This window comes from Gopherus flavomarginatus, chromosome 9 (genome assembly GCF_025201925.1).
Source record: "Gopherus flavomarginatus isolate rGopFla2 chromosome 9, rGopFla2.mat.asm, whole genome shotgun sequence".
Lineage (NCBI taxonomy): Eukaryota > Metazoa > Chordata > Testudines > Testudinidae > Gopherus > Gopherus flavomarginatus.
The window spans coordinates 81,388,937-81,401,238 of NC_066625.1; the positions used below are offsets into that span (position 1 = coordinate 81,388,937).

A 12,302-nucleotide genomic window follows, 5' to 3' on the forward strand; every position below is an offset into this window, starting at 1 on the left:
CAAACTAGTGTGTGTATTCTCTCCTGCTCCCAGCTGAACATACGCACGTGTGGATATGAAAATCTATTCTTTACTCATTTTGTCTATGAACACTTTAGGAAATGCAAAATAAATAAAAGATTTGGTTTACTTTTCAGGAATCTGAGAAAAAGGGATTAATTAAAAGAATCCACATGGTCCAAGATATTGTTATAACAGTTCAAAACATCTTAGAAGAAATAGCATCATTTGGAGAGAGAATTAAAAAGTAAGTGAATGTTTTGTTGCTAGGCTCTGAAATGTGTAGGAAAGTGCAAAGCTATAAGTAAGGGAATCAATTCCTCCCTCAGAGAGTGCCTGGGAATTGTAGAGTAACAGCCTCGCCAAGCCTGGCCATTTCTTTTCCCCAGCAGTGGTACCACAGAAGACAGCTCAAAGTAGAGAGGGCAAAAGTAATCAGCAGCCCTGCCTGTTCCCAGCTCTCTCCCCCCTTTCTTATCTACCTCTATGGATGAGGGTAGGGAATGGGGGACTCTGACCTGTGGGTCAAGGGACTCTGCTGTTTGGAGGCAGGTGGTCACAGAGGTGCAGTTGAGGATATTCCTCTGGCTCATCCTCTGTCTTTGAACTAGGTGGGGATTAATGCTTGAAGTTTCCTTCCCATCATCCCCCCCCCCAAGGCTGGGCATATGGGTTATCTGTTGCTTGTCACCCCATCCTGTGCCTTGAAGTGCTTGTCTATGTATCAGTTGAAGCTTCCTGCTGCCATGAGGAAACTTGAGAAGGTCCTTTATCATTTGTCACAACAGAAGGCACATGACTTATGCCTCACACCAGGAAGCATGGAGATGGGAGCCTGGGGTGTGTGTGTCTCTTAATAACCTCCCCAACCCCCCGCCACACACACACATTTGTATTTTGTAATCACACCCATAGCGGAGTGTAACTGACCCTCACGTTTTTTTCTCCTTTTAACACAAAGTGATTGTCTGTGACAGAGCTACACTTAAATAAGGAGTTGGGTCAGGGCTAAAAATATATCAAATCCATGTGTTGTGGTTCCACGCCATCCATCCCAGCTGTGGTGGAAATGGCCAAGAGATGTATTCCACTCTATGAACAGAGTACTGTTCTGTCCAGCTGCATGGCAGGAAGGCTCAGAGTGCTTAAACACTATTAATGCTGGTATTTATTTTGGTAACAATGATCTTAAAGAACCCATTGGTATTAATGTGGGTGCCTTTGTAATTTCCAAGGAATTCCATTGTAATTCAGAAATGATGTACCATTAAAAAAAATTGCTACCAAAGTTTTTTTTTTTGTTTGTTTTTGTTTTTTTTTAAGTGACAGACTGGTTTGTGCCAGAGCTCTGTCACTCCCAATTATGTAGTCCAAGGGATTTTTAAGAGCTTAACTGTATTGAGCTGTTTTGTGTTTTGGTTTTTGTTTTTAAAATAAGCTATGCAGTTGTGTAATAATTGTGGCAGCTCTTACACCCTCTCTTTTCTTAATATTTTAATGCGTAAAAATTATTTCCCCTCTCCTACAAATTTTGTATGTGAGATGAAGATCATCTTATTGTATAGCCTGATGTTCTGAGTGTTCCACTTTGACTTCTCTTCACCTTAATCATGATGTGAGGATGCCATCAGGTGATCCACGTTATGCAAGAAAACTCTGATCTGCAAATCCACTCATGCATTAGCAAATGCCTTGTACTCCAGTTTGCCCAGTGCTTAGCTGCTGCTGCTGCCAGAAAGTAGATGGAGATCAGAGAGGCAGAGTGCAAGGGCAACAGGGTAACTCTGAAGAGGCAATAAATAGCAACTTTCAGTTATTTTACCTCTAGCTCTGCCATACAGGGCTTGGTCAGTAGTAACTAGGCTATATGGTGGCCTGAGTGAAATGAACTGTGCTTCTCAGACTTGTTCCTAATGGATTATTGTCCACCTCACTTGAGAGTATCATGACTGAAGATGTTGTTACCATTCTCAGAAGATATCAAAGACTAAATTAGTATGGTGATTGAATCTCTCCTTTACCTTTGCTTGTGATTCTCTGGAACAAGTCTGAGGCACATTGGTGATGTGAAAAGGCTTGGACTGCTGCTGACTTGTGACAGTTCCCTAAATAAAAATAGTAATAGACATGAAACAAGATCTGTAGAATCTAGAGACTATTCCCTTTGTAGCATCCAGATGCAGAAATCTACGTGTCTTTCTTCCAAAGGCTCTGTGCTTTACTTTACAGTTTATTTATATGCACTGAATATTGTAGAAGGAGTCATTGAGTTCTTAATGGGCTGTAAGTTATAGACAGCATTTAAGATCAGTAACACTGAAGAGGTTTTCTTGCTATTATTTACAGCACGTTCAACTGGACAGTGCCTTTCCTGTCGGTCCTGGCCTGCTTGGTACTGACAGCTGCGACAGTTATTTTGTATTTCATACCATTGAGGTACATTGTTTTAATCTGGGGTAAGTGCTTCATAATATTGTATTTGCATGGGAAGAATCCAATATTAATTTATAAGTGGTAATAATAAATCTTTAAACTTGCTGTTACAGGCATCAGATATCTGGGGTAAGCCCTTGAGAGTAATAAACATAAACCTTGGTGGAAATGAACATTTGGTGGAAATGAACATTTGTACTAGAGATCAGACTTTCTGCTGGTAGACTAAGGATTTTTCTGAGCTTTTTCTTAAAATTTTCTCATGGTTACCATAAGGGGAGCCTTAGTGTAGATAAAATGCTGCTGGCATCTTTACTATTAGGTTGTCTAGACTCTCACTGAGCAGAATAAGGTGACAATGATTAAAAGACTAATACTCGAGCTCCCATTGGTGGATCTACACAGCTGGTTGGGAAATTAAGGAAAAGCGAGAGGCACATCCCAGAAACTTCGGAATTTATGAACTGACTAGAAGTGTCTGAAAGATTTAAACACTAAGGGCCAATCCTGCAAGATGCTGAACTCTGTGGGGGCTGAGGGTGCTAAAGGCATTTAACACCTTTCTGGATTGGGAGATAGATGGGGAGGAATTGGTCAGGGTGGTATGATGTATATGACAAAATTTAACTAGGGTGAAAATAGACAAAGGAAAAACAAGGTTTCAAAATTGTCTAACAGTGCCAAGACTGTGGTATAGTCTCTCATGATAAGTGACAGAAGCCCTGTTGCTGGAGACATTTCAATCTTGGCTAGACAAAGCACTAACGCATGTATTGTACTGTAGAGAGCAACCTTGCAATAGCAGAGTTGAGAGAGTGGACTGTATAACCCAAAGGGTATTTTTCTGGCTCTGGTTTCTAAAATGATGTGGGTGAAATACTGTTTATTTCTATTACTTCATTGACGTGGTTCTTTCTCGCCAATTAAAGTAACAAAACATGCCCCTGTAAGTTGCATTCCAAAGGAGGGTGAGAGATAAATGTATGTCAAAGGTAGTGGGGGAGAGGTGGCAGGGAAATGTACAGGCAAATGGTTGACATGCCTCTGGACACTGAGTTGTTATCCAGTTGTTTGAAAATAATTTTGGTAAGTAACTGATAGAACTTCCTTAGTTTTCAAATCAGTGTTTGATTTAAGATCATTTCCTTCCAAATTCTGCTAAGGAAACAAGCCTGTGAACAGGTGGCTCAGTACCTGGTTGGTCTGTAGGAGGTGATAATGAGAACACACAACAGTAGGTTCACATTTAGGAGTGGGTGACCGGATTGGAGGAAATTAGGAACCGGCCCGCACTTTTGTATACTTTTTGAACCACACCTGAAATTGTTGGTAGGTTCATTAAATTTGGGATCCAGCCCTTATAAGTGGCTTCCTGCCCTGGCTGAAATCCAGCTGAGTATCTCAGAAAGTTGGGCAGTCTCTGCTTCCCTTCAGTTATGAGTTCCAAGGTCAGGCAAAAAGTGGTATGTGGGGGGGGGGGGTGTAGGTGTAGGTATTAGGGGCTGCTTTAAGTCTGAGGAATGGAGCACCCAGGCCAGTGCCTCACAGTATATGTGTAAGACCTAGGAAATCACTTGTCCTTTTCACACAGCATATCATCAGCTGTCAGGAGCAGGGTGTGAGTTGGAAAGAGAGGGTTTAGTTTTGAGGGAGGAATGGGAAGGGAGGGGGGGTCAATAAAGAGGTAAAGGAGAAGGATCTTACTAGGTTGGGAGAAAGAAGTATCCAAACCTTTCAAAGCCATTAAATATCCAAGTATCAGCTGGATCTTCTGAACAAATCTTGTAGCTCTTTGCATCCTTTCAGAGAGGTTGGACCAAATCCAGTAAAGTCAGGGACATTTCTGAAGGTTTTTGTGTAATCACAATGCAGTGTTTAAAATAATAATAAATTATGATCGTGTTTTGCTGCTCCCGTGGAGGATGCCTGCCTTTCCTGGTGTATTTGAGCTGTTGTTCAGGGTTTTGTGTAGTTTCTTGTTCTCACTGCCCATTATAGAGAATCCAGGCATACATGCTTTACAGACCTGATTTTCAACGGGGCTACAACTTCTATGTGCATTTTGGAACCAGGGAATAGAATTTTTGTATGCAAAACCCCATTGTGTGCAAATTTATGCCTGCACTAATGGAGCTCAGAGTCTGAAAATTAGGCCCTTAATGTATGTCTGTAATAAGAGAAAGTTCGATTTTTTTTTCCCCTCAGAATGTTTTTGTCACCCTTCATCAGTTTCCTTGGTTGTTTACAATGGTAAATCTTGGTAGGGGATGAAAGAACAAAAACCGAGGGCAGGGTAGCCTCCTTGAACAACTTTGCAATGTCAAACCATCATGTTACTGTATGCGTCTGGACAGTGGTCAGTCCTGATTAGTTTTACAGTGATGAAGCATCCGCTAATGTCACTCTAACATTAGGGGATGGAGCTAAGGAGAACAAGTCAATGATACTATCAACAGCTGCAGGTGGGAGAAACCATAAAATAAATGATTGAATTCAACAAAGAGTAAACAAAAAGAAAAGAGAGAGGAGATTCCTGTGAACTGAAAGTTCAGGAACAATATGTTTCTGTCTCAATGTGGAAGACATCCAGAGTACACCAAAGCTATACATCCAGTCAACATCATCTAGACTGACAGGGCCTTCAAATATGATACATGTTAAACAACTACCCTGTGGCAAGGCCTCAAAAGACGTTATAGTATTTTCTGTTTTTAAAAATCAGGTACTCAGAAAATTGTGTTGGCATTTAGCTACAAGAATATAGCTTAAAAGCTGCATTCATATGTGAAGCAGGTACATCTGAGAGAGAGAGAGAGACCAAGGGAGAGGGAGAGTGGAAGTCACTGGATCTGAAACCACATGCAGAAAAACTGCTGTGAAATTTTTGCTTGGGTTGTGATTAGAGTAGGTGCTTCTGACCTCTTTCTTTGCTTATAGGATACCAATATCCTAATTTTCAAGATGCATTATTATTTGCTCTCCTTTTCGTAATAATACTTAACTCTCCTATGGCACATTTCAGCCTCCCATCTAAAAAGCTACTATACACATTAAAGCCACATTAAAATTCTCGTTTCCAAATGGGGAAACTGAGGCAAAAAGAAGTTGCCTAAATTGACAATGGCAGAGCTGGGAATAGAGCCTAGGTCTCCTGAATCCCGATGCCGGACCTTGTTCATGTCATTGCTCAGAAAACGGGCTGGATCAAGGTTGTATGGCACTTCCCCTCTGATTTAAGACTGTAAAACACCTTCAAATGCCGTTTCTGCAAGACTTAAACTGTTCATGAAAAAGGGTCTTTTTTGATCATTTTTAAGCTCAAATTATTATAATTGTTCATTTTTTTCACATTTTTGAAACAAAAAGTTTTGATTTTCTGAATAGAAACAACTTTTTGTTCTGAAATTTAAGGTAATTCAGGGAAAAATAAATATGTAAATTAAAAGGGTCAAAATTGAAGCAAAGCATTTTGGAATTCTCGAAATGTAAACGCTTTGACCCACCCAAATTACACTTATTTCAGATTTTCAGTTCACAGGCATTTTTGAGAGTTTTAACCTTTCAGCTTGATTCAGGCCAGGAAAATGTTTTGATATCTGAAATTTTTTATGGGATAAAAATCTATGATCTGCCTAGCGCTCCTGGTGAGCCCTGATTCCATTGCTGGGACCAGCTACAGCTAAGCACAGTTTGGCTTGCTCTGCGGAGCAAACTAGGAGTGGCATTGCAGAGGTTAATAAATCCAGTTATCAACCTTAGTCAGATCAAAAAATAAAATCCTAATAAGTTTTCGGTTTCCCACAGCATCAAAGTATAATCAGTGTGTCAAATCTGGCTGTGCAGTGAGAATAAAAGGCTATGAAACATGTCGGGGCGGGGTGGGGGGAGGATTGATTTCCTCAGTCGTTTTCTTTTTCAAATTAAACAGGAAAAAGAAAACTTCCTCTGTCCCATTCCTCTTTTCACCCTCCAACCTCCTATATTTTTCCTCAAGCTTCAAGAGAGGACCACATTTGGTCTAGTGGAGGCCTAAGCCCAGCTGGGATGCTATATTTCAGAGCAGAATGGGCTGTTAATCCATGTATTCACTACCACCACCTCTCCGCAAAAAAAAAAAAAAAAAAAAAAAAAAAAAAAAAAGCTGATGGGTTCCACAATTTCTGCTTTTTCAGCCACTGCCTCTCTGCTGGTGTGGTAATGGGATTTTCACCACCCAAGTAAAGCAGAATCTTTATATAATAATTCCTTTTCCTTCCTTCCTTCCAAGAGGCATTTGTGAATGATTCCACATGACAGCAACATGTGCATGACTTGAAGTCTAGTCATTGTTTTCACACTAATTTTTACTTGTGAATTTCTGTCCCCCCGCCCCTTCCCCCACTTGCCTGAGCAATTATAAATAAATAAAGTGGGTTTGTATTGTTTTGGTTTTGTTTTTTAGGCATAAATAAATTTACTAAGAAGCTTAGAAATCCCTATGCCATCGACAGTAATGAGTTACTAGATTTCCTCTCCAGGGTACCATCTGATGTTCAAAAAGTAAGTAATGAATGGCCACCACCAACAGGGGCATCAAGCAGCACTCAGAGCTGCCAGCACTATGCTTGGGGAATACAATGCCGAAGCATTTTGAATAACAGAGATAAGGCATCAGGAAAATCCATAAAAGGGGCAATGAATGTGAGGGAGAGGGGAGCTGAAAACCTTTGTCGGAAGCATAAGATGATTGAAGAAAAATTTATCCTGAAGAGAGCTACTTAAAAATGATCTGGAACTTGCACAGCATGGTCACTGAACTATTGGTTTGTTCATCTTTTTGCTCTGATATTTGTATGGACGGTGGGGGGAGAGGAGGGAGGATACAATCTCTCTGAGTGACAGAGATAACCATCCAAAGGGTTTTACTGCATTCCTCATCTCCTCATACAGGAGTGGGGGGATTATTCCATGACTTTGTGCTTGCTGTGATCTGCTTTGGGCCAGCTGCCATCCTAATTTCTTCTTCCCCACCCACCTTGAACACAGGGTTTCCTTGGACAATGCTACGCTCACCTTTTATGACGCAAAGACTTGAGATCTGTATACAGTAACCTGTGTTCAAGAAGATTGGTCTTCTACCAGCATGGAATTATAACTTTCAGTCCAGCCAGGATCACCCTCCCCCCACTTCATTCATGTCTATTTTTTAAAAGCACTATATTCAATAATCTTGTCCAGCTGGCTGCAAATTATCTGAACAGTGGGTCTTTTAGAATGTCGAGATCTATTTATTTCTCTCGGTGGAAGGAAAGTAGTCTTACTGGGTGGCAAATTGCACAAAATCAAACAAAAGAAACAATCCTTTATAATCATCCAGAATCTTATGACCGAGGGCCCTGATTCTGCCACCCAGATCACACTGAAATAGCTTTTTAGTCCTGAAGCAGTAGTGCTTGCAGAGTACGGTGCTGCTCACTGCAAATAAGAGGATCAAAATCTAGCTAGTCCATAGTGATTTTACTCTGTTGGAGATTGGAAAATGATTGTCTCCATGCGGTGTCAATGCAGCTGGTAGAAACACAGTTGGAAAAGGTTTCCAGCGACATTTGTTTCGAGAGATCACCAGATTGGTTGATGGCAGTGCTATAGCTAGAGAAAAATATCTCTATAGATTAGGGAAAAAAGCTAAACAGAAATAATCATAGAGACATTAAGCTTAAGTGCATTTGTATTTTTGTTGATGCTATTCTAGAATGCGCTGGATTTGCAGAGATGGTTTGCACTTGTCCTTTAATGTTTATACTTAGAGATAAGCTGCTTTTCTATTTGTGTTGTATTTAAGATTTACATTTATAACATTTTCCTGAATGGTTTCTGTCATCCTTGGGTAGCTTGACTGAGCTCTGTAAGGAAGAGGATGCTATTTTCTTTGAGGAAGCATTGGTAAAACATATATGAAGGGATATACCATCCTAGAGGAGTTTTGCCATAAATGCTAAAAAAAAAAAAAAAAAAAAAAAAGTGAATACATTTGTCATCTGATACAAGAATCTAATTAAAACCATTCCCAGGCAGTATCAAAGCCACCTCTGCCTGCTTCACTTAATATGTTGCTAAAGTACCTTTGTTTCATTTTACTAGTACTATGAGTTAGAAAATACCCCAGTATTGTAGCCTGTTACTGTATGCCAGTAGCACATGACCTGGACAAAAGGCACAGAAGCACGGAAAAGGCAGCATACTCTGTGTAAGAGTCTCATGATTTCAATGGGGACACTTTTCAGTTATGCAGCAGACAGTTTGCAATTGGGAATTACACCACATTTGGATTTATCACAGATGTTTTAACCATTATATCGCAATTGAAATTGCTGTGGGGAAGTAGGGAAAATCTTTGTTTAGTTTCTGTTCGAGAAAATATTTTTCCTCTCTAAAGTGATAAAGCATGTCCGTATACAGTTTTGAGACCACTCTAACCTTACTGAATATTGGGATCCACTTGCTTTAGCATTCCCAAGAGAGTCTTATTAAACATATAGGTTAATGCGAGCAAAAAAAAGGCAGTCTATCTGGCACTGCTTAGATCAAGTAGTGCCCCGTGCATCTCATTAGAAAAATCTGCTTTTAATATTTTGGTTTCAAGAAATGATTCATGACTTCTCAAATCCTTCCTGCAATTAATCCCCCATGTTCCTGTGTTTAGAAAATGATTCATTACTTTTGAACCTTCCTTAGTTTCCCTTGGTTTGTCCTTGGGGAGCCATTAACACACACTGTAGTGAGCTAGAGTTACCTAACTGCAGACGTCATGTCTATTTGTTTTTACAGGTGCAGCGTGCTGAATTGAAACCATACAGCAGCTCCAGTCCCCTCAGGAAGAAATGGAGTACTCTGTAGGATGCAGACAGTTTTTGGAATGCAATATCCCCCTCCATATACACACACTTACATATTTTTTCTCCCCACACCCTTTTTTTGGTTCAGATGAACACTATAATAACTGCCATGGGCCCAGGATGGTCCCTCTAGAAGACATACGTTTTCTGATGTGCACCTGTCCTGGGCTGCCTTTCTTTTTGGCACAGAGGCCTAGCCCAACCAGAGCAGGGCAGAACGCAAGGACTAATTAGTGGGTGGAGAAGAGCACAAGCACATGTTCCATTTTTTAACTTGGATTATTAGGGTAAGACCGAATGTCTCAGCTCTCCTTGTTTGTATGTAGCAAGATACAATTCTGCCTAGTATAGCAGATCAGCTAAGCTGATTTGAGGAGATGCTCTGAACTAGTTTTTAACATATCCAACAGATTTACATTGAGATATGAGAGCTATTCTTTTCTCAGTTAAATCACAGCACATAGAAGGGTTTAAACTCTGAATTAACAAGTCTTTGATACCCTGCTTATGTTCAAGCAGTGTATATTTTAGAAAGTTATTATCGTAATTACCAGAAACAGCTAGAAGCTCCCACAGTATCTCAATTTCATCCAGCGCTTGTGCTTTTAAAAACTGCTGTTAACTCCTTGATGCCAGAATTGCCTGACATGAGGTCCATTGCTGGCAATGGACACACCAGGATCCACCACTGTGAAAGGTTAGGAGAATTTGCCGACCTGAAAAGACCATATTTCTGACTTGCTTATTTATAATTACATCTCATCAGGTTTTTCGGCATAACTGTTGCTTTTGTCCAAATCTAGAGATGTCAGCACTACAGCTCTTGAAGAAAAATACTTTATAGCCTTAAAGATGCATAAGCTTGAGCAGGAGGAGAGCACTGTGCCCAAAACGGTGGTTGTAAATATTTTGCTTTGCTATAATAGCTCTCAAACGTTGGTTCATTGACCACCAATGTTCTATGGAGTCTTTCCTGGTAGCTCGCAGAATGAAATGGTATGAGATCCAAACAATGAAGAACTGATGTTTTGATAGGAGATGTGGGTCCCTGAGAAAATTTCAATTCTCCCAATAATGTAAGTCCTTATATAACATTTCTTGTCCACAGAATTCAGTGCATTACGAACTTGGGTAACCATTGTTACTCATTTCACAGATGGGGAAAACTGAGGCATAGGGAGGCAAAAGACAGCACAAATCCCGCTGACTTTCAAGGAAACGTATGCTGCTAAATCACTTGAGTCATTGTTGACTTGACTAGAACCTAAGTCTTGTGACACCCCCTCAGCCTGCCATCCTCTGGCCTCCCCTAAAGTGCTTCACAGAATAAAGAAACTAGAGAACCACAGGATACAGATGATTTGACTTGAAAATGCATTATTTAGAAATAATCTGATTAATCAGTGGCTGTAAATATAGGCCTACCTTTATTGGCAGACCTATCTTGAGCAGAGTTATATCATGGTATCCTGCACTGCCACCAGCAAAAGAAATAGGACTGTGATAGTGATAGCTAATGGATTATTACACAGATTCAGTAATTTTCTAATCGTTTATTTTTCAAAGTAGTTTTAACAATGTTTACATGCCTTCATTGAAGGACAGGACATTTTTTTCATACAAGATTTAATTTTATAAATAAGATGTTTCACTGGGATCTCATGTTGTAGGTATATATGAAAAAGTAGAAAATAAATTAGGCGTCATTTTAAAAGGAAATGTGTGTTGTGTACATAGTATACATCAGGGGTCGTCAACCTCTGGCACGCAGCTTGCCAAGGTAAGCACTCTAGCGGGCTGGGCCAGTTTGTTTACCTGCCGCATCAGCAGGTTCGGCCAACCGCGGCTCCCACTGGCCGCGGTTTGCCTTCCCAGGCCAATGGGGGCGGCAGGAAGCGGCGCAGGCGAGGGATGTGCTGGCTGCGGCTTCCCGCCACATTAGCCTGGGACTGGCCTGGGACTGGCGAGCCGTGTGCCAGAGGTTGCCGACCCCTGGAATACGTACGTATACACTATATATGTATGCATATACATATGTGTTTATTGTGTGTATCTCCTTATATACACGTGCACACACATTTAGATTGTAGTTTAAAAATCTTCAAAGAAATTGTGTATAAAAACTGCCAACAATTCTAAAGCTTATCTTCTTGTGTCTGTTCTTTTTCATTTTGTATCTTTCCCGGCATGTCTTTCTGGCAGAGTCAGATCTCTGCATGATTTGATTTACTTCAAGTTAATGAAGCTGGTTGGAAAGAGCCTTGTAGAAATTATAAAAGCTCCAGTAAATCTCCTATTTGTACAAACAGTAGATATCCACCGACCCCTTTTGTTAAACCAGTTACTCAATCTTCTGTGTAAACAATGCTTCATTGTCTCACTCTAGACTGTCATCTAGTTTATCATACTGTAGTCTGTCATTTTGTAAGGACCAAAGTGAGACATTTTTAAACACACGTGAGATCTGTTCATTCATTTGAATGAAAACATTCAAAAGAAGCAAAAAAACCTTATTTGTTTAGAAGGTGGGACCAATATTTTAATAGTATTTTTTCTATAGAATTTTCCACATGAACTGATTTCTATTCAGGAGACAGGGTAATGTCTATTTTTTTAAATGTGGGTATGCTAAATATTTTATATTAGATTATTACGCTGGAGAGACACAAACATAAGAGTTTTGCTATGTTCCAGTAACTATATATGTTGCAAAGATCTGTTTGTTATGATAAATATTTTGAAATGCAATAAACATTTGATTTCAAGCTTTTGTGCTATTAATTAATCTAATCAGAATATATATTTCCAATTCATTGCAGAACATTTACCGTGGTACAGTACTTAACATCTGACTATACAAAGTAAGCACATTGTATTTAAAGAACATGTCTTGACAGGAAGGAAGTGCAGTATAACAATAACAGCAGAGAATTGGGATTTGGAATGGAAGCCATGCTGCTATGGGGAACAAAGAGTGGTGTTGGGACTGGCGTG

The 12,302-nt window shown here is 40.0% G+C and overlaps 1 protein-coding gene across 1 annotated transcript in view; it reads left to right on the top strand.

Annotated features, from left to right (window-relative positions):
• The window catches only part of MCTP2 (multiple C2 and transmembrane domain containing 2), a 194,061-nt gene extending 182,006 nt beyond the window's left edge, over window positions 1-12,055 (top strand). Inside the window, exons 20-23 of the mRNA XM_050967171.1 lie at window positions 138-247; window positions 2,347-2,456; window positions 6,875-6,972; window positions 9,241-12,055. Coding sequence (XP_050823128.1) covers window positions 138-247; window positions 2,347-2,456; window positions 6,875-6,972; window positions 9,241-9,309 — 387 coding nt within the window. The 3' untranslated portion in view covers window positions 9,310-12,055. The remainder of the gene's footprint in view (window positions 1-137; window positions 248-2,346; window positions 2,457-6,874; window positions 6,973-9,240) is intronic.
• Window positions 12,056-12,302: the final 247 nt, after the last annotated feature.